This window comes from Seriola dumerili, unplaced genomic scaffold (assembly GCF_002260705.1).
Source record: "Seriola dumerili isolate Sdu_G_001 unplaced genomic scaffold, Sdu_1.0 BDQW01000002.1, whole genome shotgun sequence".
Taxonomy (NCBI): domain Eukaryota; kingdom Metazoa; phylum Chordata; class Actinopteri; order Carangiformes; family Carangidae; genus Seriola; species Seriola dumerili.
In genome coordinates, this window is record NW_019174257.1 from 8,796,075 (window position 1) to 8,824,037 (window position 27,963).

Sequence of the window (27,963 nt, forward strand, 5' to 3'; positions counted from 1 at the left end):
ATTAAGAATTGGGATGTTTAAAAGCCTTGTTAGCCATGTGTCTTGGTTACTCAGCCCGTGTGAATGAAACAACCTCCAGATAGATTTGTTCATAAAATTATAAAATGCTTTCCTGCTTAAGCCATTGGGAAAATGTCAGAGGAAAAATGATCCTCACCAAACACCTTGTTGAATTTAATCTCCATTACTCCAAAACATTGCCAATGCGATACGTCAGCCCGCCAGTCTCATAACCACAAGCTTTAACCTGATGTATTGCGGCAGCCACGGTGCCTGTGGCTCCAGATGAGGAGGTTCAAGCCTGTCTTGGAAAAGTCTGTCTGGACTGAATCTCGGTGAGCTGGGAGAAGTGTGTCATGTAGAGCTGCGGGGTGTGAGTGTGTGTAAGTGTATTAAGAGTAATGTGATAGTCTTTAGTAACACAGACAACTGTCGTAACTCATTACACTGACTAGACTCTTCATCCATCCCACCCAGAGGGGCTCTGCTGCATCAAAACAGCTGCTCAGTGAAATGATCTGCACCGTAATTTGAGTAACTAAGATTGTGGCTGTTAAAAACAATTACACCTACTTTTTTTTTTTCGACTGTAATTTTTTGAGCCAACTGCAATTAAAGTTGTCGAAATTGAAAACAGCTGAAACTAAAAGATTTATTATTGCATGGATGTGTCCTTGCTTTGCTTTTTGATACTGAATAGAAATATGCATTTTGAAGCTTTAGGATTAGATGTCAAGGTGTAAGTAATGAATATATAAATAACCAGGAATGGGCTTTTGATCTGAGTGTGCTTTAGTGTACAGAATAACACTGATATTCATGAAGACAGTGCAAAGGGATTGCATGTGTGCTACTTTTGGTCACATGCCCATTGCAACACATTTTGACACTGCTTTTACTTAAAACAGTGAATATACAGACACAGTCTAACCACAGAACTGATGATGAAAAATGTCCATGCCCATTGGTGCATCCATATGGTGTAGGAATTAATGCTTTGACCGGTATATGTTGTTGGTTTGACCTATTATGCATACATGGTAAATATTCCGAAATGAAATTGTATTAAAGTCAGGTTGGGTTCAGATCATATTCAGTCTGATCAGATTAGGGAGAGTCCGACTGTAGCTGCCTTGGGTCTCTGGTCTATGTGTCATTATATCCAAATAAGCCAGACCTGCTATGAGATCATGTGGTGCATCATCATCATCATCATCATCATGAATAAAAGGTATTGTCTGGGGGCAAGACATGCAATTCGGCAACAAATTTTTGATCCAGGACAGTGGTTAATTAACTTCCTCCTGGGGCAAAAAAAGTTCTTCAGCTTCAATTGAGCCACATTGTACAAGGCAGTTTAACTATTTCTTCAGGCACCTGAGATGACATGGCAGCAAATTTCCACTACCAACTTAACAAATATGAATATTTGCAAGTCTCTTGGTTTTCTATGATAATAAACTCAAAATTTGCAATTTTCATACAAAATGAAATATGTTTTATATACTGAGCAATCAATTGATTATTAAAGAAAATAATAGTCATGTCAATGTGTTGATAATGAAAATAATTGTTGTTTACAGCCTTACTCTTACTCCTATGATAAAATAATACTACCTTGCCCAACATCTACTCAACACACAGAAAAATTAAAGCAGTTTGATAAAACAAGACTTTACAACAGATGAGCACAATAAAACTCTTCAAGACCCTCTTCAATATCCAGGCCTCAAAATAGATTATGTAACCAGAAACAGAATAAACCTAGGGCTTCTGAGGGGTCCTGAGTGTCTGGGACCCCTGTGCAGTTACCTATTTTGCTTTATGGGTAATCCAGCCTTGCACAGGATATTTAACTTCTCAGTTATGTGTTTTTATGGGCGGTATGGGCTTATCTACTGTTGAATTCTTCATTAAACGTCTTCGGTTCATGACAGACGTTAGATTCAGACAAAAAAGTTGTTGACACTTTTATTTTGGTAGTCTATTCCTCAGAACCAACGTCTTCCTTTAAACCTATTTTATTTTGGAAGTCCTGACCGGACGTTGTTTGATGTCATTGTCGCTGACATGACGGTGTGGGCTCTACTCTCTCCCACTCTGCGGTTGCTGGTCGCTGTCATCATGCAGGTGGAATCTGCGCAATGTAGCTCAGTGTAGGGATCTCCAACAAGACACACAGTGCTCACACACAGGACACTGGACCCTGGAGATCAGACTGTGTTTACCGCTGTAGAGGAACCAAACAACAAGCCACGTGAAATAATCAGCAAATTAGAAGATTTTTTTTCCTGCTTTCACTTGATGATCACCAGTTTGTTTAGGTACAGTCATTTTGACAGAGGATGGTGATACAGCTAAGATAAAAGCCATTGACGTTTATCTGCTGGAATAACCGCACGCTGTGTTGATGCTGTCAGACTGTTTTCTTTCTCCTGGCGCAGTCCAACTCAGCTGGAGTCGCATAGGATGCCATACAATCCTATAGGAAGTGACTGTGGTAGCTTGACAGGCAACAATTTCCAAGAGACGAAGCGGACGTAATCTCTGCCCTGCGGATCTTTTCGTTTGAAACCCAGGGGCAAACGATGGAGGAAGGCAGTGCCAGCGAGGCCATCCCAGATCTGAAAGACATAGAGATGAAAATCGGCCGGAAGACCCCCGAGGGTTTGCTCAGGTGGATGCGGGAAGACGCGTCCTCTCTCCGGGGAGACGCCAAGCTGACCACCGCGCACGACACCAGTAAGGAGACGGGGAAGAAGAGTTTGGATGAAAAGATCAGAAAACTGAAGATGGAGATGGTAAGACTGCTTTAGTCGACCGTGTGTGTGTGTGTGTGTGTGTGTGTGTGTGTGTGTGTGTGTGTGTGTGTGTGTGTGTGTGTGTGTGTGTGTGTGTGTGTCTGTGCGCGCGTGCGTGGCGGCACAGGCTGTTGGACGTGTGATAGACTCTTGTTTTCCAGGATGTGGCATCCACTGTAGTCACCACAGCATTGAGCTGTCACATTGATGCTTAGCTAAGGTTGTGAAATTGAGCCAGCTCTCTGCTCCGCTGGACACTGTAGTTAATACTAATTTAGCAGCTGATCTGTTTATCGTGACTCAGGCATATAGTTCTAAACTATACATAGTCAGTTGCACAACTCCTAATCAATGAAAAACAATACAGTGTTATATAACATCAGGATTATTTTTTTTCCTAATGTTAGTAGCTACTTAGATTTTCTGTTGAGAAGTTAATCCCCCTTCTATGGGATTGGATTTATTCATTTCCATAAATAAGGATGGAATATGTCCAGAATATGTTTATCATCAAATAAACCATTTCATGTTAACCATGACTACCAAATTGTTTTAAAGATCTCAACATTCACTGCTCAGTTAATGTGCAAAATGCAAAACCTTAAAGCATCACTGAACATCTGTTGATGATGGAGAATGAATGGTTATGTTCTGGCCTCCAAAGATACATCCTCAAGCTTGTTTTTCCAATCAGGTAAGCTTTATTTCAGAGGTAGTGATATGAGAATTTTAAGTCTTTCATTTGACTTTGCCTCTTCTTAACATTGTGGTTGCATGTCACTGTAGGACCACCCAGTCTTAAGCTGTTTAGTTATTTCTCATTTAACAGCTTTGTGTTTGTACATTATAGCAATACTTAACTGTAGGTGCTTTAGAGCTAATGAATAACTTCAATTGAACACACAACTCAAGTCCAGGTTGCTTATTACTGTTATTAGTATATTATCAATATGTAGTTAAACACTGATGTTAGCATAACAGTCTACCAGGGCAGTTCATTACATGTTCACAAGTTAATGCATTTGTTGCCATCATAGGAACTGTGAAAAGAGTCTGACCAATATTAGATTATTAAGCGTAATAACAAAACTTATAGTTTAGACTGAGAGAAATCTGATAATGATGTAGTCATGATATTCAGCGAAAGGACAAATATTGACGAAAATGTTGATATTTCACAATGTCAAATAAATACAAAAAAAATTAAAAAAAATCCCATCCCTTGAACCCATCCCTCCACCAAGTTGGGTGCAAACTTACAGACTTTTCATGTGATATATTTGTACATCATCCCTCTGAAATGTATTTTAAGACTGCGTTTGTTCTTCACATTAAATGATTATCACAGCTAAAAGCTTATGAACTGCAATCAAATGTTTTCTTTTGCTCAGCCAAGGCTGTTCTTTGATTATTTCCCTTTGAGCAGTGGTTGATTTTTTTTTTTTTTTCCTATTATACAAATACTGTATCTCTCTATCTTCTTGTTTACTTGGACCCCACCTCCTCTAAACACAGAGGTCTTTAGCAATAATGCATCACTTGAATGTTGTTCTTTTCCTTCAATGATCATGAATGTTGTACATTCCTGTGGCAGATGCAGGCGTGCACCCAGGCCGTGTTTGTGATAGAGCACATGCATCACCACAAACCACCTCCCAAACAAAGCAAGCTGTCTTCTGAGAGCGTTGCTCCAAAACACATCGGTTACATCCAAACATCCAAAACACATTATCAGCTCGGTCACATGCTGGAAATAGAAACTTACTTCACTCCAGGTTTCTAGGTTTCTGGCGATCGAAATGCACTTTAGAAGCAGGAGACTGTAAGTCTTAAAGAGGAAACAACGCTCTGTAAAAGAACACTTGATGTGATAACATTATCAGCAGTAGTTTTAAGAATGTAGGCCTATAATCACTATTTGGCCCTCTCAACACGTACTCTACATCTTGCATCTACATTATGCAAATATGTGTAATTTAGTTTGGTTTCATTTGTACTTATAAAAAACTTTTGTCCTGTGTACAAACCAGACAGGTGACTGGTTTTAATGGTGTGACTGATCTGTGTATTTTTCTGTGAGTCAAGCCATGAGGCCAGGGAAAATAAATAACAAATTAAGTTTTACATTAAATTACTAATGGTTCAGAATGAACTCTTATACACCAGTCAGCCACAACAATAAAAATGTTTCCTGTTTTAATGCTGTGACTGTTTGGTGTATGTCACATTAACTACTTCAAGGGGGGACAGTCGTGTTTCGTATTACATTATTGCATGACTGCAGTACATAATTAGATGTTTCACATTAGAGCTGCAACGATTAGTGGATTAATCAGCTAGTCAATCTACAGAAAATGAATCAGCAACACTTTTAATAATCAGTTAATGACTGAATTATTGCAAAACTAGATTGCCATTGTGAACACTTCCTTGTTTCACAATCTTCTACAATTGCAAACTAAATATTTTTGGGGTTGGTCAGACAAAACAAGACATTTGAGGATTTCTCCCTGGACTCTGCAAAACTAGGACAAATGCATTTTCAGCAATTGCTGACGTGCTCCATATTGAAACCTTATTTTATTAAACATCATATTATGGTAAAAATTATAGACTCCCATTGTGTCCCATTGTGTTTCCACCAAATTCTAAGGCTCACATGCATACTTCAAGCATGGCCCTTCAGTCCTCCTTCAACATTGATGCTGGTAGAGGCGGAGGTAGAGCCTTTACAGTTGCATTAACAATCCCCTATCAACCACAGGAGGCACTGTGATAGCAGGCAGGTCCATTCGAGAACTCGGTAAGTGTAAATAATGGCCAGTTATATGGAATTAATTGTGTGTGTTTGGACACATTCAGTGACATCTCTCCCAGTTTTATCAAAATCAGAGGAAACACAGGCTCATATTTAGTCTCCAACCTTCTCATCAGCCAAATAGGAAACAGTAAAATTATTAGGCTGTCAAATGGGACTTACAGAGAAATTAACTGTTGTAACCGCCAGACACTGATGTCAGCCTGTTCCCAAGTGTGTTTCTGCCCAAAGTGCCCAGTTTGAATTCACAAAGCATCTAGGGAGAGTTTCTATAAATCTGTCGAGAGCAGAGAACCAGACTGATTTGTTCACAGTTTTAGCCATTAATCTGTTCTGCTGCAAAGGAGGGAGGATAGAGAGAAAGTGATAGTGATAAAGAGCTACTTCCTAACTGGAGGGGCGTGAAACCTCCAGCACAGAGCCAGGCTGCGTGTCTCTCTCTCTCTCTCTCTCTCTCTCTCTCTCTCTCTGTGTGTGTGTGTGTGTGTGTGCGCATCGGTGTGTGTGTTTCATTCATCTATGGGAGTGATGGGAGTGCACAAGATGAGTTCTGAGCATTGCACTTTCATCAGAAATCTGCTTACTAAGATGTGCAGTAGTGCATATACAGAGTGTCTGCAGAGTAATGCTAAATGGAAAAGCTCACATGCACACACACACACACACACACACACACACACACACACGCTTAATCTGGCAGAGTCTCTGGATGTGTGTTTTTCTCACTTTTTTCCTGAACACTCTCTGTCATGCTGAGAAGCTCATGAGAGCCACGTTCACATCCACACACAGACAGGATGTTTTGGAGCAGGCTAATATCTGCTACTTTTTCTCACATTGCTTGCATATTTGTGTGAGTGTTTCTGTGAGTTGTATTTGTCTGTCTGTTCCTCATTCATCTGTTAATCTAGTGCATCTGTAACCACACATTATGGTGATGCATGGCTGCTGCAGCCTCTGTCTACTGTAAGATCAAGGAATGTGTGTGTGTGTGTGTGTGTGTGTGTGTGTGTGTGTGTGTGTGTGTGTGGGCAATGTTGTCACTGTGTCACCACCACAAATGAAATGTTGCTCTGCTTCTTGCTAACTGTCAGGAAAAACAATATGTTATGCTGCATTTCTTCTACTCCTTACAGTGTATGTTAGACTGGAACAAACAAGCTGTCTTTCACCTCTCATATAAACTTCACACCACAAAACTTTATGTAAAACACATCAACGTATCAGCTTGAAATAGACAAAACGCTCATCCCATCCTTCAAATTTTCAAAAATATTCGCTTTATATTTATAAAGGTAACATAACTGTTATGGGAAACATTTCAGTGTAACATAATGACACAGTGTAAAACTTTTCCCCTATACAATCTTATGCTAGACAAAACAGAACTACCACCTCGTGGTTGTATGCTTCCAACAACCAGCGGAGTTGCAGATGGCAATGACAATCTCCCCTTTTGATTTACAGCTCTGAATGATGTGTTAATGTGTGAATAAAGTGTTTTTGCAGAACATTATGATGTCACAGTGAAGTTGACCTTTGACCATTTGGATATAAAATGTCATCACTTATGAATTTGAGAGTTACAGCCAGAAAGTGTGTTTTGTAAGGTCACAGCGACCTTGACCTTTGACCACAAATTTTTGAGTCCAGGTGCATTTTTGTGCTGAAGGCGGTATTGAGATATCACATTCAAGAGGCCAAAAACATGATTTGTGAGGTTATCTCGACCTTTGACCTTTGACCATCAAAATCTAATCAGTTCATCCTTGAGTGCCCCATGTTTGTGCCAAATTTGAAGGGATTCCCCTGAAGAGTTTCCGGAGATATTGTGTCCATATGGCCAAAACTGTGTTTTGTGAGGTCACTGTGGCGCTGACCTTTGACCTCCAAGTAAAGAAAGGCCTAAAAAGATGACACATATGAAAGTATATAATGCTCTAAGCTGTCTAACATCTTGCTTTAGTATACTGTGCATGTGCTGTGCTTTCTCAGTGCTTATGGCTCAGTATGGTCGAGACCGTTTTACAGCAGTGCAGACTGAAAGCAGATAAATGTCCTTATCAATGATTTGAGTGTCGCTTGTTCATCAGTTTTAAAGCTTCTATCTTTTGCATTCGTCTCCAGCTGTCTGACAGAAGACACACTCTGCACTGATCGAAACAGATTTACTGGATACGGATACACTCCTTTAAAACCACAGAAGGCTGGCAGTCCGCCACACACACACATGCAGGCCCTGGCTGCTTTGAACATTTTATTCATGATCAGCACCTGTATTTTAAGCTACCAAAGGGCAAATGTTGTGTAATTGCCGAGGATATGTCATTCTCCTTTTTTTGTCCATGTCTCCCTGTCTCTCTCTTTCTCTGTAGCTATTTCCTGTCACTCTCTATCTCCATCTTCCACCTCTGTGTAGATGAATGTCAGTGCAAAGTCAGCTTTGAGTGCAGAGCTGCTGAACTGTAGGGACTTCTCTATCTAATCTTCTGTCTGCGTCTGGCTACTGGCTATCTCCTCACAGATAATGTCAGTGCCAGATTGTCTAATTAAATCATTGCTAAACAAGCTCCTTTATTCTTCCATCACATTTTGTTTACTATGTCTCATTTCCTCTCTGTCTTGTTTTGATGCCTGTGAACTTAACAATGAACTTGAATGGACTTCTCAGATTTCACAGCAGCTGGAGCATTAGGGTTTATCGACCGCATAAGAAGAATAATCAGGTTTCGGACTGTAACAATTTAACATTGCCATTTCCTCTTCCATTACACTGCGTTGTCACTTGTGTTTTGACAATAAGTCTTTTATGAAAATAGATGGACAAAAGGGAGAGACTGATACCAAATTTAAAAAAAGCCACTTGTTCAAATCAGGACTGAAATGCAGTAGAATTTTTTTTCCTGTGTTGTGATTTCATGAAACATTTTATCTTCATTTGGTCTGACTGGGACTCTGCAATGAAATCCTGCAAATTCCCCTGAGGAGTTCCAGAGATATCGTGTTCACATACGTGCTGCGTAGTGTAAAACAAGGAAACAGAATAAAAGAGAGGGATTAAGATGCTGTTTTTTTTTTCCAATCAAATACAGAGACAGAAAAACACAAAATGTGACAGAATCGGAGGACAACGAGGATGAGTGGTTATTTTACGCAGCATTCAGAGGTGAACACAGACAGATGGAGCTGCTGGGGGTTCGTGGAGAGAGATAGGGGCGACCTTCTGCTGTCTACTAGAGACTGGAGGGACTCTCTGCAAGGACTCCGTATGTCTGCAGTGTGCCCGAGTCAGATTAGGAATATGAAACGACAGGCAGTGACACCAGGGGACAGGAGAGACAGAGAGAGAGAGAGTAGGAGAGAGAGAGACTGTGTTTATTTTGCTGGTGTATGGGAGATGGAGTGTGTGTTCGTGCTGTTTCTGCTGGCAGTGATTCAGCAGACTGTTAGGTAGCTGTGTGACATTGGGAAGCTGTTTTCGCCACATAGGAGAGTCTGCGTCACCGATCAGGCTTCAGCTGTGCGTACGTCATCACAATGTGCTGTATCATAAATGTCTTGAATGTCTGGGTTTACGCACCTGGTTTGTCAGTGGATGATTGAAACTGTGTCCTTACATTAAACATCCCCCCAGCGTCTTGATGCATTTAAGCACATTAATGGTATATTATAACATGAAGAGAAAGCTTAAAAAGGATAATTCTGCTTTCTTACAAGGAGTGTTTTATTTTCATGGTCATTTATGGTTAAAGTAATTGATGAGTTCATTGCTATAATGAAGACAGATGGGCGTAAGGAACACGAGCAGTCAGCCAAAGACTGGTTGTAAACAAGCCAACATTGTTATTATTATTATTATTATTATTATACAGATCAGAATGATGGCCAAAATTACAAAAATAATACCCACATTGTGGCAATTTATGGAGTTTAGAGATTACCAAAGCTACATTTCATAACATCTTGCACATTAAAAAAGAAAAACAGAAAACATAAGAGAGCATCTAGACCAGTGGTCCCCAACCTTCTCTTCTTTCAGTATGGAAGCCAAATAATGCTTTCTCAGAGCACTTTTTACTTTAATGTTAAGGATCGATTCATTTGTTCTCATTCATTTTTCTAATCATGAAAACATTTGACAAGATAGAGAATTGTGATGATATGAAAACTTGTTGGTAACACTTTATTAGTGTTAAGTTGTTGTAAGTCTGTTGTTGTCTGTTCTTGAAAAGTTCCTGGAAGGAAACATTTAGTTTGGCTCTAATTATAGGAAAAACAGAGACTATTGTAGTATTGTAGTAAATTTGATTAGTTGTATTTTAGTTTATTATTGATTCTTGATGAATTTCATGGAAAGAAGCTGTTCCATTTAAACCCTGGTGGATATTTATTACTCCCTCATTTATTATTGGACACCTAATTTTTCATGCTGAATTGTTTGTTTGCTGGTAGATACATTTTGCACATGTAGCTCACCTGCTATCCACTGAATAAAAGATGTCAGGGTGTGCTAGTTCAGCATTTAGAAATAACTGGAAGTGTACCAACTGATCACTTTGTATCAGAATCAAATTATATTGTTCTTTCCAGGAAACTTCCGAGGAGATTATTTGAAAACAAAATGGAATTTACAGACCCAGAAAATCAAGCATTGCCAGGTTGTTTTAAGAAATATCCTGAACCAAGTGACTTCTCACTGAATTAGATGAATTATAAACGATTGCTGTGATGAATATCTTTTGCAGTGCACACACATACGCTATGTACTGGATATAAAAGGCAGGGGAATGAGCTTTCCAGAATCCTGTGGGTCAGCCAGGAAGTGCCTGGCCTCGTGCCTGAGTAGGAAAACTGAAATCTGTTTGGCTGTGTACCAATGGCCGAAAAATGAGAAAAGATGATTAATGGTGTTTGAGTCCTCAAGGCTGCATAGTCCTGGACCTCCATCCCCCGCTCTCACATAAACTGCTGTCACATAAAAACCTTTTGGCCCCAGTTTGACCTTTTTCATTTGACAGTGTCCTCTCTGTAATGAGTATGTTTGACTTCATCACATAATTAAAAGGCTGCAATCAATCTGGAAATAATAAGATTAATGGGGATGAAAGAAAAACCTTTAGCAACAGCAGCATAACACACGATACAAGGCACAAACTGGAGATGAGTGTAGGCATTTTTAATTCTTGGCAAAAACGTGAAATCTAATTTGCATTAAGGACATATTTGCATATTCTTTTTTTAGTTAAACAAGGAAATATCTACAGTCTGATTTTTTAAAATAAAGAAAGCATTTCTGTGAAGACTACAACCAACACTAGTAATTAAGTTTGGATGATGAAAGCAACTAATCTGTCTTTTTTACATTTCTGCTTGTTTTTCCCTGTTTCTTTATCATTTTATGTTTTTAACTTACATTAATCACTAAAACAGTTCTTTCTTGAATAGTAGGGGATTAATTATTAATTCTGTGCAGTTTTCTGAGCCAGAGGATATTTTTGAGTGAAACAGATACATATTTATAGCTGTAACAGCAACAATTAATCTGCCAATTATTTGTTTTGATTATTCAGTTAATCATTTATTTTTTATATAATGTCTAAAATTTGAAATAAATGCTCATTCCAATTTCTTAGAGCCGTAGATAAAATTCTCAAGTTGCATATTTTGTCCGACCAATGCTCCAAAACCCAAAGTTTCCAGTTTAAAAAACAAAAATCCTCATAACTGAGATGTTCGGAATTTTTGCTTGAAAAAATATCAAACACTTACCAAAACAGTTGCTGATTAATTTTCTGTCTATTGCCTACGTGGTTAATCAGCTTTGTTTCAACTCTTTATTTGAATCCTTCTTTCATCCATATTTATCGATGGACGGCATATTAAATATGACAGTACAATCAAAATTCATACAAAATGCAGCTTTCCCACTGAAGAAGCAGGAGTACAACATTGAGTTTTGAAAGCAGCAATGAATTAACAGGATCTATATTCTCAGACAGGCCCAGCTCAGCAGCGCGCTCAGCTTAGTTAACACTGTGCCACCTCAGCACTGACAGGCATGGAGTTACTTTTACTGCCACCCTCATTAGGCCTTCAGCCTCTGCCAGCTGAAAAACCTCAAACCTGAACCCCACCCCAAATGTCTGTGTGCCAGGATGCCAGTGGGTTCACAGTCACACACACACACACGCTTTTTTTGTTGTGCTTCATGTACAGTAGAAGTGGATAGATGGATGGGTGGATCTTATAACCTATTTATATTCTATTTGATTTCTCCTCTTTACCTCACCCTCTTTGTTTCTTTGCCCTTCATCAGATGCTGTTAGAGCTGTGTCTGCCGGTGTAATTTAGCGTACAGTGTGACTTTGGCATCAGCATATCTCCACACAGACCACACAGCTCGTGCATTTGCTTTCCTGCAAACAAGCTCCCGTGTAAAAGCTCCAATTTTCTGCCTCATGTCCTATCCCAGGTGTCTTTTCTGCTTGTCAGCTGATGTGTGTTGTCTCTCTGTGTGTATACTTGTATCAATCAATGTGGGGTCAGACACCTTAGCCACATTTTGGTGACTCATCACGTTTCTGAGGGCAAAGAGTTGGTCCCCAAAAGCTTCATAATTTCTGTATTTTTGGATTAAGACTTGGTTTTTGGTTAACATTTAAGATATGCTTAGGTTAAGGTTTGGGTAAGGGTTGGGATTAGGCATGTAGTAGTTATGGTTTAGGGTTGGGTAGGCCTCCAAGACTTTATGTAAGTCAACACAATGTCCTCAAAAGTCACATAAATAACCTATTTAAATGTGTTAAGTAACAGAAAGTAGACAGTGTTTTGTAACAGTGTTTGAGCTAATGAATTAGCCCTGTACAGCCATTGGTTGTGATGACAACTGATCATTTCAGTATGGATTGCAAAGTGGGCTCCAACTACCAGGAGCCAAACTAACCCTTTTCAATGTGAGGATGCAGTAATAACTAAATCAGTGGTGAAAGTTTCCTTTATTTTACATGAAAAAGTCAGGGGAAAAAAAAATATTTTGCATAGTAGATTTTTTTCTTTGTTCTCCCATATATCATATTGTGTCTTGTCAGATTTATCTTTGGGGATTTCAACATCCAGATTGTTAACCACTGATCTAAATCCGTTTCCTACAGTGTGGTTTGTTTTAACCACAGAGGGCCTGATACTGAGAAAGATGAAGGGAAGCCATTGAATTGGAGAGGACTAAATGTGCTAAAGTGGTTTTACCCTGCAGCATGTCCTGACTGGTGACAGGTTCATACAAAGGTCTGCCACCTCCTACACACAGAGATGATGCATGAGGGGTATTCATCTCTATTCATACCAAGTGTCGTCCTTGTAGATGGAGGAATCTCAGGCTCTTGAACGAAGTTGTTTGTTTTGAGCAACACAGATCAATCATGACAGAGAAACCTGACACACTAAATCTACATGATGCATCGCTCCACTGGAGGTGTAACTACAGATGTTAATATTATGCAGGACTAAGAGATGAGAAGCTTGGCAGGTTTCAGTCAATATGTTTTATTGACATAACCGAAAGGTCACAAGGACCTGAAATAAGAGCTACACTAAGACTCTAAATAGGTCTAAGCAGCTTCAGGTCCTTTCGCTTCTACCAATCGTTGATAAAAGGCTACATGTTCTAACAAATTTGCTGTAAAATGATCCTTAAAATTACTAGCACAACGTATAATCTATGTTTATGGACATATACTATATATGTGTCTTCTGTGTGTATTCTGTGTGCCATGACTATCACCCCTGTCATATTTATGTGATTGGCATTATAACGTTATGTATAATACAGTAAAGTACTTGTTTTGGGTACTTTACTTCAGGTGTGATTTACTTTGCATCAGTGATGGGGAAGCTACTTGGAAAGTGAAGTGAGCTTTAAGCTACCAGTTACTCTACCTTAAATGAAGCTTCACTACACTGAAGTTACACCCAGAGAAAGGTAGCAAGCTACGCTACGCCAACAAGGCAAAAGTAGTTTACTACATCAGAAGCTACTTTTTCTTTTTTTTTTTTTTTTAAACCTCCACCAAGGTGGTTGGGTTTTCACCTCTGTCTGTTTATTCATCAGGAGGATTATGCAAAAAGTACTGAACTGATTTGCACCAAACTTGATGCAGGAATTGGGCATAGGCCAGGGAAGGACCCATTCAATTTTAGGGCAGATCTGGGTCATGTACTACTTTTTTCCCTCTTTTTGTATGTTCTTATCATCAGTAGGACTAAACTGTATGAGACCTGTCTGAAATTAGCCATAATCACAGTAAGTGAGGCGAAATACAAATTCAGCCTTGAGTGGCACAGTGAGAGATCAACAGAAAAAGTAATAAAGGAAAAATATTATGTGAAGGAAACTGAGAAATAGTGAGAGACTAAAGGCTTGAGCTTGGAGAGAGAGACTGGTTATCTGCAGAGAGAGGTGGAGATCACCAAGCTGAGCTTTGAATGTTGGTGCCATATATCACCTCTTGGCCCTGCACTTCACCACAGACCTCTGTTAATGTATTCTGGGGTGGAATTTTCCATGACTACAGCCGTCTTCTTCTTTTTATCCACCATTTAGCTTTTTCAGACTCCCCCACACACAACCATTTAAAGGGCATTTAGACATCTATGCAAAGCCTTTTGCAGGAAAGTGATGTTTTTTTTCTTGATTTTCTTTTGTGTCATACTTTCCACTGTGTCAAATTTCTCCTTCTGTGTTACTTTAGGTCCTATAACACTCTTAAACAGCTTAATCCACCACACTTTGCTACTCTAAACTTTCTTCTCCCTCTTTTTACCTGTTTGTCTCTCCCTGTTTCCATCTCTAACTACTTTTCCACTACCTTTACCTTATTTGTTTCCAGTTGCAGCTTACAGTATACCCAGACCTGCCAGCTTCTGTTATATGTTACTTCCAATTATGGTAATCTGCAAAGGTTTAATAGCATTATAATGGTGTTTGCACTCGTCTCTAGAGCCAAAGATGACTGCTTAAAATAAATAGTCCTGGTGGTTCCCCAGGTGCAGTGTGTGTCTGGTTCTCATATATAACTTTTTCTTTCCTATTGAAAACTGCAAAATTTCCAGAGGAGTGCAATAAAAAATTAAAACATTCAATGTTACTGTGTCCATGGAATTTAATCCTTATCTTCTTTTTTATTTCTCCTCAGGCCCACTTGCGCTCAGTGGATGTGAAGATCTTGCAGCAGTTGCTGGCAGTCCATGAAGGTATTGAGGCGGTGAAATGGCTGCTGGAGGAGCGCAGCACGCTGACCAGCCGGTGCAGCAGCCTCACTAGCAGCCAGTACAGCCTGGGAGAGGGCCCTGACACCTCCTGGAGAGGCTCCTGGAGCAGCCTGCAGGACCCCAATGACAAGCTGGATAACATCTCCATCGGCAGCTACCTTGACACCCTGGCGGATGACATGGATGAATACTGCCCCTCCAGCTCAGAGTCGGTCATCTGCTCCTCCACACCACTGGTTTCAGATGCTATTGCTGGGGGCCGGACTGGGGGAGGCCCCGGGGCCACAGTAGCTGGGACAGGAGCTGGGTTAGGGATGAGGTCTTGTACTGGGGCTGGGAGTGGGATTCGGGTTGGGGCAAATGAGAATGGAGTTGGGGCTGGAAATGGGATGGAGGTGAAAGGTGGACCAGTGACTGTGGTTACCAGTGTTGTCATTGGGACTGCGATTAGTGGGACTGCAACTGAGAAACCAGCTGTTCCTGTCAGCTCTCCTCAAGCCAAGTCTGAGGGCCCCAAGCAAGATTCTCCGGTGTGGAGCAAGGCTGCAGAGACCGGCAAGGGAAGCCCTGTTTCTAAGAACAATGTCCAGGCACAATCCATGAAGGTTAACGGCGTTCTGGAGAAACCAGCCACACAAACAGGCGGCCCAACCCGCCCCAGCCTCACTGAGAAACTGGGAACCGGCCAGAGCCCCAAACTCAAACCTTACAAAAATGGAAAAATAGAGTTGGACACTTGCAAAATGAATGGCAAAATGCATCTGGAGTATGACGCGCACTGGCGATGGGTGCAGTCGCAAGAAGATGTGACGTTTTTGTAAGAAGGATAATAAAAGAGGAGACTAAATCCACTATTGACCACTCCCTCTGTAACATCAAAAACCAGATGAGTGAAGGTCGGAGGAAGAGTGAACTGCTGTTGTGAAATGCACATAGTGAGGCTTTCTTCTTTGAAAGACACTGGGTTTAAAAGACAAAGAATAACTTTATTGTTCTGTTGTTCCCTCCTGTGACTGCACTAACTTTCTATAAAACATTGATGTCAGTAATAAGATCGATGCACATTACAGGATTTTGACCATACTTAGCCAAACTGGGCTGCCTCACACAAACTTAGGAAAATTTAAAAATCCTGTGTCATAGTTTTCTCAGGATCTTTCTTGGCATTCCCTGATTTTATTTGATTTTATTTCATTTCATTTCATTTCACTTTATTCTATTTTATTTTTAGCTAACAATAAAGCACAGTGAGATGATCCGATGGAGAGCTGAAACATGATTTCAGATTGACATGTGGTATACAGTATCAACTAATGATGAATTTAGAGATTTAAAATATAATTTGACTTTCTACTATTCACCCAGAAAAATAATTTCCACAAAGTACAATACTATATATTTATTCTGAGCCCGTAAAAGAAAGACTGCTTTTCAATTATTTTATACTGTACGTCCTGTTGAACATTTTGTGTATCCTCTACAACAGTGGTTCTCAGCCGTGTTGTTGTGTGAGCCCTTAAAATTAAACAAATGTGGCCTCTCTTCACAGGTTATGGCCTTATTGTGGTCATGAGCTGAAACCAGTTCAACCAGAGCATGAATTTTCCTCCCTGGATTTTTTTAAATTTTATTTCAAGGAAAATAAAGGAAAATGGTGAAATACATGGAAAATACCTAGGATTTCACTATAAAAAAAGCTAAAAATTGACAAAAAAAAAAAAAAATTTCTTTCATATTTCTTAATTTTTCTTGGGACCCTTTGGGGAGGTCTTGAACCCTAGGTTGGGAACCACTGCTCTACAATGATCACTACTTAGCCTCCTGTACTGCATTTAAGATAGTAGTAATAGTATAAAACCAAAGGTCCCCCTTATCAACCTCTCATTCAAGTCATAAATAAAATTTATTGTATAGACCCTTACTTTTGGACAGCACTTCCAATAATTATAGACAGTATGACTTGTTAAAGTATTAACAAAATGTTAAATATACGTGTTATGATTAAATCTGTAAGCGTGTTTCTCCCCAAACACTTCCCTTTAACAATAGTAGATGATTTGAACGACAGGGGACAGAGCGCTGAGGTTAGTAAACGTTTCCCCCATTGAGAAATAATGTACCCACTGTTAGCATTTGTGTCTTTGTGGAGCTAATAACGTCAGTGATTAACCAACCATCTGCAATATTGTATATTCACTGAATCACAGTACAGCTACTCCGTGCATCAGGTACTAGTCGTGACTGGTTGTAGACAAATCCTGAATATGGCTGAATATTTTCGTTTTAACGTCATGGTAATCTGTGTTAGTTTTTAAAAGCAGATGTTGTGCCTGATTGGTGTAAACCTTGGCTACATATGCCTGTACTTCCCCTCCTGAGATGACTGCACTGTTGTTATGATAATCTGGGTTTTTGACTGATTTTAACTTTATTATATTTGCCTCCTCCTGGCCACTGCTTGCGTGTACAAATGGCTAGACCAACAGCAGTCTGTGTGCTCTTGGAGTGTCGAGTGGTAATTGTGTTATGTTGGCTGGGTGGATATTGCATGCCCTGTGCTGAGAGCTTTATTGGTTGAATTGTGAGAAATGTGTGGAAGACCCAACACAATCAGTGAAGAAAAGCAATATTTTTTGAGGCCTTTCTACTGGCTTACATAAGCAGCCTCTTCTCAGCAAATGAAAATGAAAATTGTCTGTTCTTCAGGAGTTCGAAAGACTACTGACAGGGAGAGGATGAGTGTGTTTGTGTGTGCTGACTGCCTGCCTGAGCACAGCTGGCCTGTCAGGTTTGGATAAGAATAGACGAGTCCCAAAGGTTTTTATGTGTTTTCAGCTCATTCGTCACAGTGTTACTACACCTCCTACCAGTCAGCAGTTTGTCATGTTAATGCTGCAGGGGTTGTGCAACACATTTGATAAATAAAATGGAGGACATATTACATAATCAGTGTTCAAGTGTTTATGCTACAGTGTACCTTGTCAAAAAAAGAAGCTCCTTCTAAAAAGCTTGGCTATCTTATGACCTTCTGAAAGTTGACATTTAAAGTCAGTTTCATTCTTCCATTGTACGGTATCATTATACTCCTCTGTACACCTCTTTCACTTGAGCTCTGTCCTTTACTGTTGAGAACTGTTTGAAACTTTCAGGGTCAGAGTCAACACAGAAGCAGGTTTCTTATTTCTAGCTGATGAATGTTGTTTTGCCTGGCAGATATTATCGGCTAATAGCTAGCTACCAAATTAAGTTATCATTAGGTCCTAAAATTAGACTTTTGTTTTTGTCCTTACATAGCTTACATACTTAGTCAGTAAAAAATATGTTCACTTTTAACATTACCAGACAAAAGGCTTTGAGGATGAGGACAAACTTAGGTATTTGGCAAATATAATGCTAACTTGGATAAAGTTGCCTTCAGTTGCTTGAAGGTAATATCAAGTAAAAAGCAGGACAGAGCTCCTAAAAAACCCTCCAGGACTGGTAGGCCTTTACACTGCATGGTGAACACACTAGGTGGGAAGACAGCTTTTTTACATAACCTGTAGCCTCACAAACTCTAATTGAACAATAAGCTAACTCTTTGTCTTTGGAGTAGCTTAACTACTTTAGTTACTAAGCTAATTAGAATGCTAAAAATTGAGTTTATGTTGAAATAAGAAATGGATTGCTTTCTCAGCTTTGACACAGACCTGTGTACACTGTTTCAACATGTGGATAAATCCAACGCTTGACCTGCTGTTTCTGGTTCAGGGATTTGGAGAGCAGTCAATGGATCTACCTTTTTCTCTCCATGTAAAAAGTGAACTACTTGTCAACTGCTTACTGCTTTCATTAATATATATTGCGACTTAGAGTCAACTTCGCTAGTTCACTTTAATTCACTTTCTGCTGGATCTCTCTGTACAGAAATATTATCTCTACAGGCAGCTACAGAAAGATGTTAAACTCAGCATCTCCATTTGTTTGAGCCACTGAAGTGTTTCCTCTCTTCTCCTCCTCCTGCTTCTCTTTTCATCCGACTTTCCACCACCACACTGGCTTGATGGAAATGTTCAGTCTGTGCCAACACACACATCATGCACACACAATGCCCTCTCACTGGAGACAGCACCATAAAACCGGCACCGCAGAAACAGGCCTGTCCTGGAGACAGGCAAGGAAAACTGAGCTAAAACTGGACCTTGAACTCTTGGACGAGTTGGAATCTTTTCCCTCTCTACATACAAACAGAGCATCTACCAGTCTCTGGATGAGTATTTCAGCCATGGTATATCATCCAGCCACAGTACAGACATGAAGTCATTTGAAGCCCCCTTCCCCTTTTAACATATGTGTTGGCTGTAAAGCAATATTGCATGCCAAAGAGACTGTCTGTTCTGCTAGTTTGTGGTTTTCTTTCCAAATTAGCTGAGCCATATGAAAAAAAAAAAACACAGTTTAGTGCAGGGAACAAAACCTGTAAAACACATTACATCAACTATAGTGTGTCTTTCTGAAGATATACTGTAACCCATGATGGTTTAATGTGTTTTCACTGAGCACGTCCAGTCTAAAACTGGAATATCAACATTGTTTTTAACTTCTTTGGCAAAGATTTAATGATTGCTGACAGTCTGTGTGCCAGGAGGAATTGCTTGCAGCCTGATTGTTTTTGAAAGAGAGGGATGATAATTGCTGTGTGCATGAGCAAAAATGGAAGTGTTACTAACTGGCAAGCTTGTGGGAAATACCTTTTTGTCAAAGCTGAAATAAATGTCTCTCCTCACTTTCCAGAATTTTTATAAGGAGTGAAGATGGACACAAGTCAAAAATCCCTCTGTTCTATCCTTTTGTGATGTCCACAATTCGTAAGATGCCCAGGGCTTGATGTGTTTGCCTTGGCTTCAGGTGCCAGGCACCCTCCAGCTATTCTGGGCACAAGACAAACAGCATGATTACATAGACGAGTGGATATCCACACGGTTGTCATGACAATGAGACCGACCAGGTTTCGGCTCTAGTGGCTGCATAAGACAGTGTTCACTGCAGCAGCAGTACAACAGCACTGTTTGGATAATGGCAGGTGAGATAGAACAGATGACATGACTGCTGACTCTTGATGAATATTGACAGTTAATGTGATGATTAACACCTTCCTGGATTTTCAGATACATTTTTCCAATAAGGCACCCTTTATAAAGAGCTTGAAAGTAATGGCTTTATTCATTCGTTAATATTTTAATTTACTGATGCTTTATAGATCAGTTATAAACTACTAATAAGGACACATTTTGGGTTATCAGGTTGTGAAAAATCCCTTTGATTGGTTAGATTATTTGACCACTTATTAAATAAATACTGCAGATGATATGGTCCAAAATCAATTAATTATTAACACTTTTAACTTGAATTAATGACTTAACATTTATATCTGAAGACTCAGTGATTACATCCTTTAATTAATGACATGTTAACATACACTTGGGAGACTTGTGGGCTAATTAGAAAGTGAGAAACCCATGAACACTGACTGATAGATTACATTCATTTAACTGCATTATAACCAGAGAGGATAAACACCAACCAATGTAAATTTTGCAATCCCCAAATTTGTTCTTATTAATGTTTATAATTGAGCTGTAAAGCATTAGTAAATTAACCATTAACCACCAAGAAGAGAAAAAGTCATACAGGCTAATTTAGGGAAAGTGACTGAATCTGGCTGCTGCAAAAAGCACTAATCTCTATCCTCTTGAAAATGTTTAAAAATATTTATTTTAAGACTTTTAATCTCAGGCTCTGACTGTATTTGTGACTAAGAATAGGTTTTATCCAAAGCTAAACAAGATATGTTCAAAAATAGTGATTTCTCCCTCTCAGATGGCTCACAACAATGTTAAAACACAGTTTAAAGTTCCAGTTTTGTTACATTAGGAATCCTCTGTACCTGTCAAACAGTCAATTTTGGCTTGAAATAATTCACTCTTTGTAATGTAAGAAAAAAATAAATAAAAAAAGGGAGTGTTTGAAAAGTCCTTGAGACATAGAAACCAGAAGCCACCGGGTTAAACACAAGCCAAACATTCAGTGTCAACTTCAGGTGATGATTATATTCCTTTTTTGATTGTAGGAATTTAGCTGGTCTCTCATTTTCACTGCAGCACACTAAACCACTGTGCATGAAGTCATTGCCGATACCAGCTTTGCTTCCTTTTTGTCACACTCCCCACTGCTCTGTTCAGTATTCATACACAGCACAGTCACCCTCTCTGTTAAGCCACCTGAAAAGCTGTCAAGAGCTCTTTGCCTGCAAGTTTTGGCCATTTTTGAGAAGCTAAAAGACAGACTGTTTGTGTCTCCCTGGAGGCAGAGCAGAGGAAGAAACAGTGAGCTGAGCAGTACAGCACACAGCATATGGCTAAAAGGAAGCTCCCACTCCCGGTGTCCTGCTGTTTTCTTCCTTCCTCTTATATGTACACAAACATACACAAGCACAATTTAGCCCAGAACTGACGAGGGTCTCTAGGTACCTGACAGCTACTCAAAGAGAGCCATTAAGCACTTCCTTTCCTTGAATCTTATTTAACTTACTTTATCCCTGTGTGTGTGTTTTGTTCACATCCCAAACTGCTCAAAGAGATGGACGTGAACTGAAATAAACCCCACTGAGTGCACGCTGGGCTCTGAACAGGGTCCAAAACTTAACTTAGGCAACACAAAGCGAGGATTGGAAGATTAAAAAGCCACTGAGACTGACTGCAGTACACTGGATCAGTCGAATCGATATCTTGCTTGAGTGAGTGGAACTATTTTTATTTTCATGGTACGATGCATTTCTATTATTTTGTTATGCAATGTGTCCATGAGAAAAATTATTTTTTTCTTTGTAAAGTGGAAACGTTCAACAAATACCTGGTTCATGTTCATTGATGTGGAGAAAAATATTATGCAGTATGTAAATTATATAAGCTTATCCAATGATTAAAGATATTTTAAATGTTTTTTGCTTGCGTTTTTATTCTCACATCAAACAGGGAATTAGGAGATCACAGTAATGTTGCTCCGGAAAACTGCCTAGTCAGCAGTTTTGACCTCTTGAACCTTTAGTTTGGGGAAGCAGTTGCACTGTATCAAATGTTCCCCACAGGAAAGGAAGAAATTCAAAACCAAAACCTTTCCACCCTCTCCTGATCAGCAGCTGTTTTTTCTCTCCTGACCTCTTAATGTAAACTGCTTTGAGTGCTTTCACTGAACCTCTCCTAGATTCCTAATCAATACTTGGCTCTGCCCTCCCACAAAGGTTTGTCAATGAAGATCCATTAGCATTCAGAGCACTCAATGGCCATTTCCCAAAACAACTTTGTAGACAGTATGTGTCAATGCTGAACCACAGGCTTGGACTCGAACGCAGACTTCAAAAATCAGTCCTTTTAATCAGAACAAGGGCCGTACACAGGAGATCAGTCAGAAGGGCAACAGTGTCCAAAATCAGCAGGCAAAAGGCAAAAATAGGTCAGGAAACTAATGGCTCTAAGAAACTCACAAGGAAAAAATGCTGGACCGCTTTCAGAAGGGAACCAGACGAACTGGCACAAAAGGAAAGGGACACTAAGACTATATACTCAGGAGGAGGGGAGAAAATGAGACACAGGTGCAACACATTAGGGCAGGGCAGGTAATCACACAGGGGGAAACACATGAGGGCAGGAAGTAAAGGACCTGAAACAGGACTAGAGGTGAGTATCAAAATAAAACAGGAAGTACGAGACAAAGAACACTAGGAGAAACAAAAAGGTAACTTAACTATCCAGACGGGGCGTGACAGTATGCTGCTTGATGAAACTATAGAGCCAGCATCACTATCATTCTTACAGCAGGTAACAGAAAGGTGTATGGATACACACACACACACACACACACACACACACATCAACACCACATTACACCACAAAGCTCATATCATGTAAACAGTTAACTTCCTTTGAAGCTTTTAGGCGACTGTTTAAGGAAGGTTTATGTCTAATAATGGCAAATGCTCCCTAGCATTTTTGTAAGTTGTCCATAGATGATTTTGTTTTGTAAGGTTGTCTACAGCTCCAAGGAGCAAGTCTGTTTGTTTAAATGCATTACATGATGTTAAATGTTCAGACACAGCACAGCGTGGTCCTCCTACATGTTCACTTAATCTGGAGATATGTCTTTAGACTGTTTTCTTTTTTTAACTTAGTCTGTTCTGAATTTCTTTTGTAACATGACCAAAGTTCAACACAGGTTATAATAATAACAACAATTCATTAAGATATATCTGTCAGTCACCCTCTGAACTCACACTCGTGATGGGGGTCACACCTCCAGACAGGAGCACACCTTTACAGGGGGTTTAGTGTTGCCACTATGATATTTGATCAAGAAGTCAGTCGACATCGTCCAATGTGTGTATTCAAGTGTATGCACATGTATAAATCCTGCGTTAGCCCTGCCCCCCTTTTTTTTTTTTTTTTTTTTACAGCCACTCTAAAGAGGCGCATTGATATTATTAGCATGTAATCTAACAACAGCTTCTGGACTCATTTGCCTGTTTGCCAGAGAAGTGTATTCAGACTCTGTTGAGTGGGAAGAGGTTGGGGGGATTATAAAAGAGGGGAGGATGTTGGAGATGTGATGCAATTTATCAGCTCTGCAGATCTGAACAAACACTGGTTGGGCTAACAGACTGAGGTGATGACAGCAGTGTGTGGGTGAGAAGGTGACAATAGGACAGATGTGAGGATGACCTCTAGGTGTGTGAGAGTCAGGACACCCAGCTGCTGTCGAGGCTCAGATGTGTATTAGTGAGGGGTGTATTGTGTGGATTGTGTAGATGAAGCTCAACCAAGAAGAGTCCTTTTCGTGCCCTCTGCTTTCAGTTGTATCAACTGACCGTGAATGTTGCCCCTACCCACTTTAATCTGTCTGATTTCACTGCAGCCTTACAAATTATCTTGTTGCTGTCAGCTGTCATTTCAGAGCCCAGTGGACACAATCCACCTTCACACCCCTCCACAATTCACAGTCAGCCAAGAGTCTGATCTGACTCCAGCTTCAGTCTCATGAGCTTCTCCCCAATCCTGCTGCAGTTCACATAAAGAAAAAAAAATCTTCTGATCTTCACTACCACTGGGAAACAACCATTCACACTGACTGACAGGTGATCTCTGGGAGGTGCACTGCAGAAGCACTACATGCATCAACTGTGGAACCACACACACACATGCTTTAGCGTTTCCACATTACCTCAAAAATGTAGGCCTTCCTTGAACCTCAAGAGTGTGAGAACTGTGCGACAATGGGTGGCTCTGTTGAGATGATGTACTGCTGTCTTACAATGCTGGTGACAGTGTCAGCCACTGATTTTCACTGTCCAGGAGACAGTGGTTTTGTCTGGTAAAGCGTTACTCTGTTAATTGAAGCAGGCTAAGTGTTTGCAGATGGTGTTGACGTCTGTGTCAGCAGAGATTTTCATTTTACAACCGACAACCACAAGAAGCCATCGGAGGCCAAAGCAGACCGGAGAGCAGCACTTTTTTTAAGTTGCAGTTAATCGACTGATTATGTAAATGCCACTGCTTCAACCTGTGCTCTATTCAGAGCCCTGACGGGGTCTTTTTATTTCCATTTCAGCGTTTTTTCCACAGTGGTATGGAGTGCACACAAACAATGTGGGGAGCTGTAAAAGCACAGTGAAACAGTGGGAAGGAGGAAGGTTCCCTGCTAACAAGACAGGGTGGAGGACCCGGAACAGTAGGGGGAGGGGGTGATGGGAAACAAAATATAAAAAGGAATAGTTTGATGTTTTGAGAAACATGCGTGTCTGCTTTTTTTTCCCACTTTTTTAGTGTTAGATAAGAAAATTTATATTTGTATGCTAAATATGAGTTTAGAGCCAGCAGATAGTTATCTTAGCATAGCGTAAAGCCTCAAAGCATGGGGAAATATGTAGCCCGTATCACAGGAATCATGGCAAAGGCAATAAAATCCTGCACATAACTCCCCGTAAAACCACAACTTGTCCTTTTTACCTTTGGCTTGGAGACTGGCTAAACAAGATATAAAGTAATGTAGCATATAACTTTCATAATGTACAAAAAGTACATTTGTCCACATAAAAAAGAAAAAGTTAGATTTCAGAGAGACTTGTTTGCTGCATGTGGCAGGAGACCATAGAGTGGCAACACACCCAGACACACCTGCCTTCAATCAACCCACTGAATCACAGCCACTGGTTCAAGGCAAACATGAAATCTCTCCACCCCACACCCATACTCACTCACACTCACCACCTACAATTAGTGCCTTTGAATGCTGATGATACAGGTCCATCCTCTTACACGTCAGTCTTCTCATCTAAACCTCAGCAAAAACCCAAAGAAACCAAACTTTAATATTATACAGGAAATGTTGGTAAGTTACACTAGATGAACTCCAAGATTAAAGTGCTTGTAGAAACAGAGCTGAACAGTGTAATGTATGTTCAGTTTTCCTGTCAGTGGATTGTGAAGCTGTCAAATGCACTAAAAACACACCAAAGACCCAAGTTAGCTCTTGATGTAGGCTACACACACACACACACACACACCAACTACCACTTACATTTAGGCTTTAAATCCCATTTCAGATCAAGTGAAAACACATCTGCTCACTGCTGTCGTCCAATCGAGTTAAAGATAATGGTTACAATGAGCCACAGAGTTCAGCCATCTAGTACCACTAATCTCCTCAAGTACCCCTCCGTGTCATGACAGCAACCACTCAAAATAGTTTGGGTCTTCCAAAACTAGAGACAAAAACACCACAGGCCCTCCTCCACTCAGCCTCACCGTGGTGTGAGAGGAAACCGTAGATCAGGACCTCTTTATCCTCAAGAGTCATCTTTTGACCTCAGGTCACCACAGCGGGGGAGAATTTCAGGGACAAGCCAGTCAAAAGAAAAAAATCATAAGAGAGAACTGAAAGCAATAATGATCTATCTCAAACAGTGACAGAAGATTGGAGTTTGAAATACAGAAGTGGTTTTCATTTTGTGGTTCAGTTTTGAGTGGATAAAGTAGCCCGGGCAAAAATAGTCAGTATGAGCTCACTAAGTTGAACATTATTGAAGCAGATGAAATACAATTTGATGTGGATTTTGGAGTTCGCGGTTAGCTCACCAGCAGTTCAATAACTAGCCCTGTCAGTATATGATCACTATGTCACCGAACTTCCAGACCAAATGTTTTGGCCAAGACACACAGATGTCCCTTTATTTTCTCATGTGACCACGCCTTAACTTTGCTTAGCTGAAGCTCACTCCATCACCCCAAGCCTTTCCTTATGTGCCATGTGTTTGGTTTTCTTGATTTAGCTAAGATTTAATATTCATCTAAATGCTCAAATCTTTTGAGAGTTCCCTTGAAGAGCAGAGCCTTATCCACAACTGGATAGTTTCTATAAATAGTCAATTCCTTGATGTAAGTGTGTGAAATGGCTATACAGGCCTGTGGGCAACTTCTGCACTGCCTGTACAGGCACAGAAATCCCACTCCACCAGTGCGCAGACGCAAAGCCAGGACCAAATATTATATACAGCCAGCCAGTGAAGTTGAGATTTACTGGTTTAGCCCTCCTTAATGAAAACCAAGCAAAGCAATCATTGCAATCACAACTGAATCAAAAACCTCTTAGCATGCCTGATAAAACATTTTAGTTTGATACTGAGCACCTGTTTGAAGTAAGTGTAAGTCTTTTGTTTCTGTTCATTTAAACAGTAAATTCTCTTTAGAAACTGACAGAATCATCATAATAGTTAAATTCACAGATTTATACAACAACATACATGCAAAGTTATTTACAGAGAGTTTTGGCTTCTTCACTGAAAATGAGTCAAGATAAACAACGTGAATGCTCTTTTTTCTCACTTACTGTCTGTTTTAATATCTGTGCTCTCACATTATTTCCTATCGTCTCTTCCTCCTCCTCACTTTAACAACTACTTGTATCCTCTGACAGTTTGTTGGGACGTTCCCAGACGGTGGAATGTGCAAGTCTGTCCCATGAGCCGGTTGCTACCGTTGAGTGTTTTTACTCCAGAGGTCCCCGGGCTCCATGGGACGATGAGGGAAACAAACAAAGGGGCAGAACCAGGCCGTGGTGTTCCCACCAAGTGACGTAATCCAACGTGGGTCAAGGTCAGCAGAGGCCAGGGTTTTTGGGGGATTGTTGCTGGCGTTTCCAATAGCTACTCGAAGATTTTGCGGTGAAGTAAGTCATAACATGGTTGGGGATGAAGCCATCTGTTTTGTGTTAGTGTGCGTGTGTTGGTTTCTCAGTAGGATTCCCCGGTCCCAGCGTACTCTGCGGGGCCGCTGTCGTTGAGGCCACTGTGTGTTCACTGAAGAAATGCTCTGAAAAATGTAAACATATAATTGTAGACGGATGACACTCGTGTCAGATGTTCATGCACAGAGCTGAGAGAGACAGAGAAAAGATACAGCCAGTTAATCCCAACCAAAAGAGGGACAGGAAAAAAAGAGATGAGATGTAAAACTTTTTTACACTGCATCATTTCCAATTTGTTTGAAGACTGAATGGAGTATTGATCATGTAATCCCTGGCCACAGAGTCAAGGCGCCTGGATTAATTCTTATTCCATATACACATACAAATCTCCTATATGGTCGATTTTACTCTGAGGTCCTCAGACTGTCAGATCAAAACAGACCTGTGAAGCTATGAAGATTGATCATGGAATATTGATCAAGGAATAAATCAGCAGGCAAAAAAAAAATCTTCCTCAGGAACAAATCTTACATCAAGACTTTTCAGATGTGTACTTGAGATGTGTATTGTCATATTTTTGAAACACTTAAGTTTTCTATAAGCCTAAAATTAAATCACTGAATGGTTAGAAACAAACAAACAGTGTGTCACTGCCTCTTTTTTTGAGGCAGCTCAGGGTTTTGTGAAAAAAGGACTTCAGATTAAGTTGGTGACCTGCTTGATATTTTGGATACAAGTAAAGATCAGTGGATTTTTACTACAAATCTGCACTTCCAGGGACATGACTGAAGATTTGATTAAATG

General features: G+C 40.1%; 1 protein-coding gene across 1 annotated transcript; it reads left to right on the plus strand.

Annotated features, from left to right (window-relative positions):
* The first annotated feature begins 2,136 nt into the window (after nt 1-2,136).
* On the plus strand, nt 2,137-21,849 carry LOC111221859. The gene is made up of 2 exons (XM_022745481.1): nt 2,137-2,801; nt 14,811-21,849. Exons 1-2 carry the CDS (start codon nt 2,589-2,591, stop codon nt 15,705-15,707), a joined length of 1,110 nt encoding a protein of 369 aa, XP_022601202.1. The 5' UTR covers nt 2,137-2,588; the 3' UTR covers nt 15,708-21,849.
* The last annotated feature ends 6,114 nt before the right edge of the window (nt 21,850-27,963 follow it).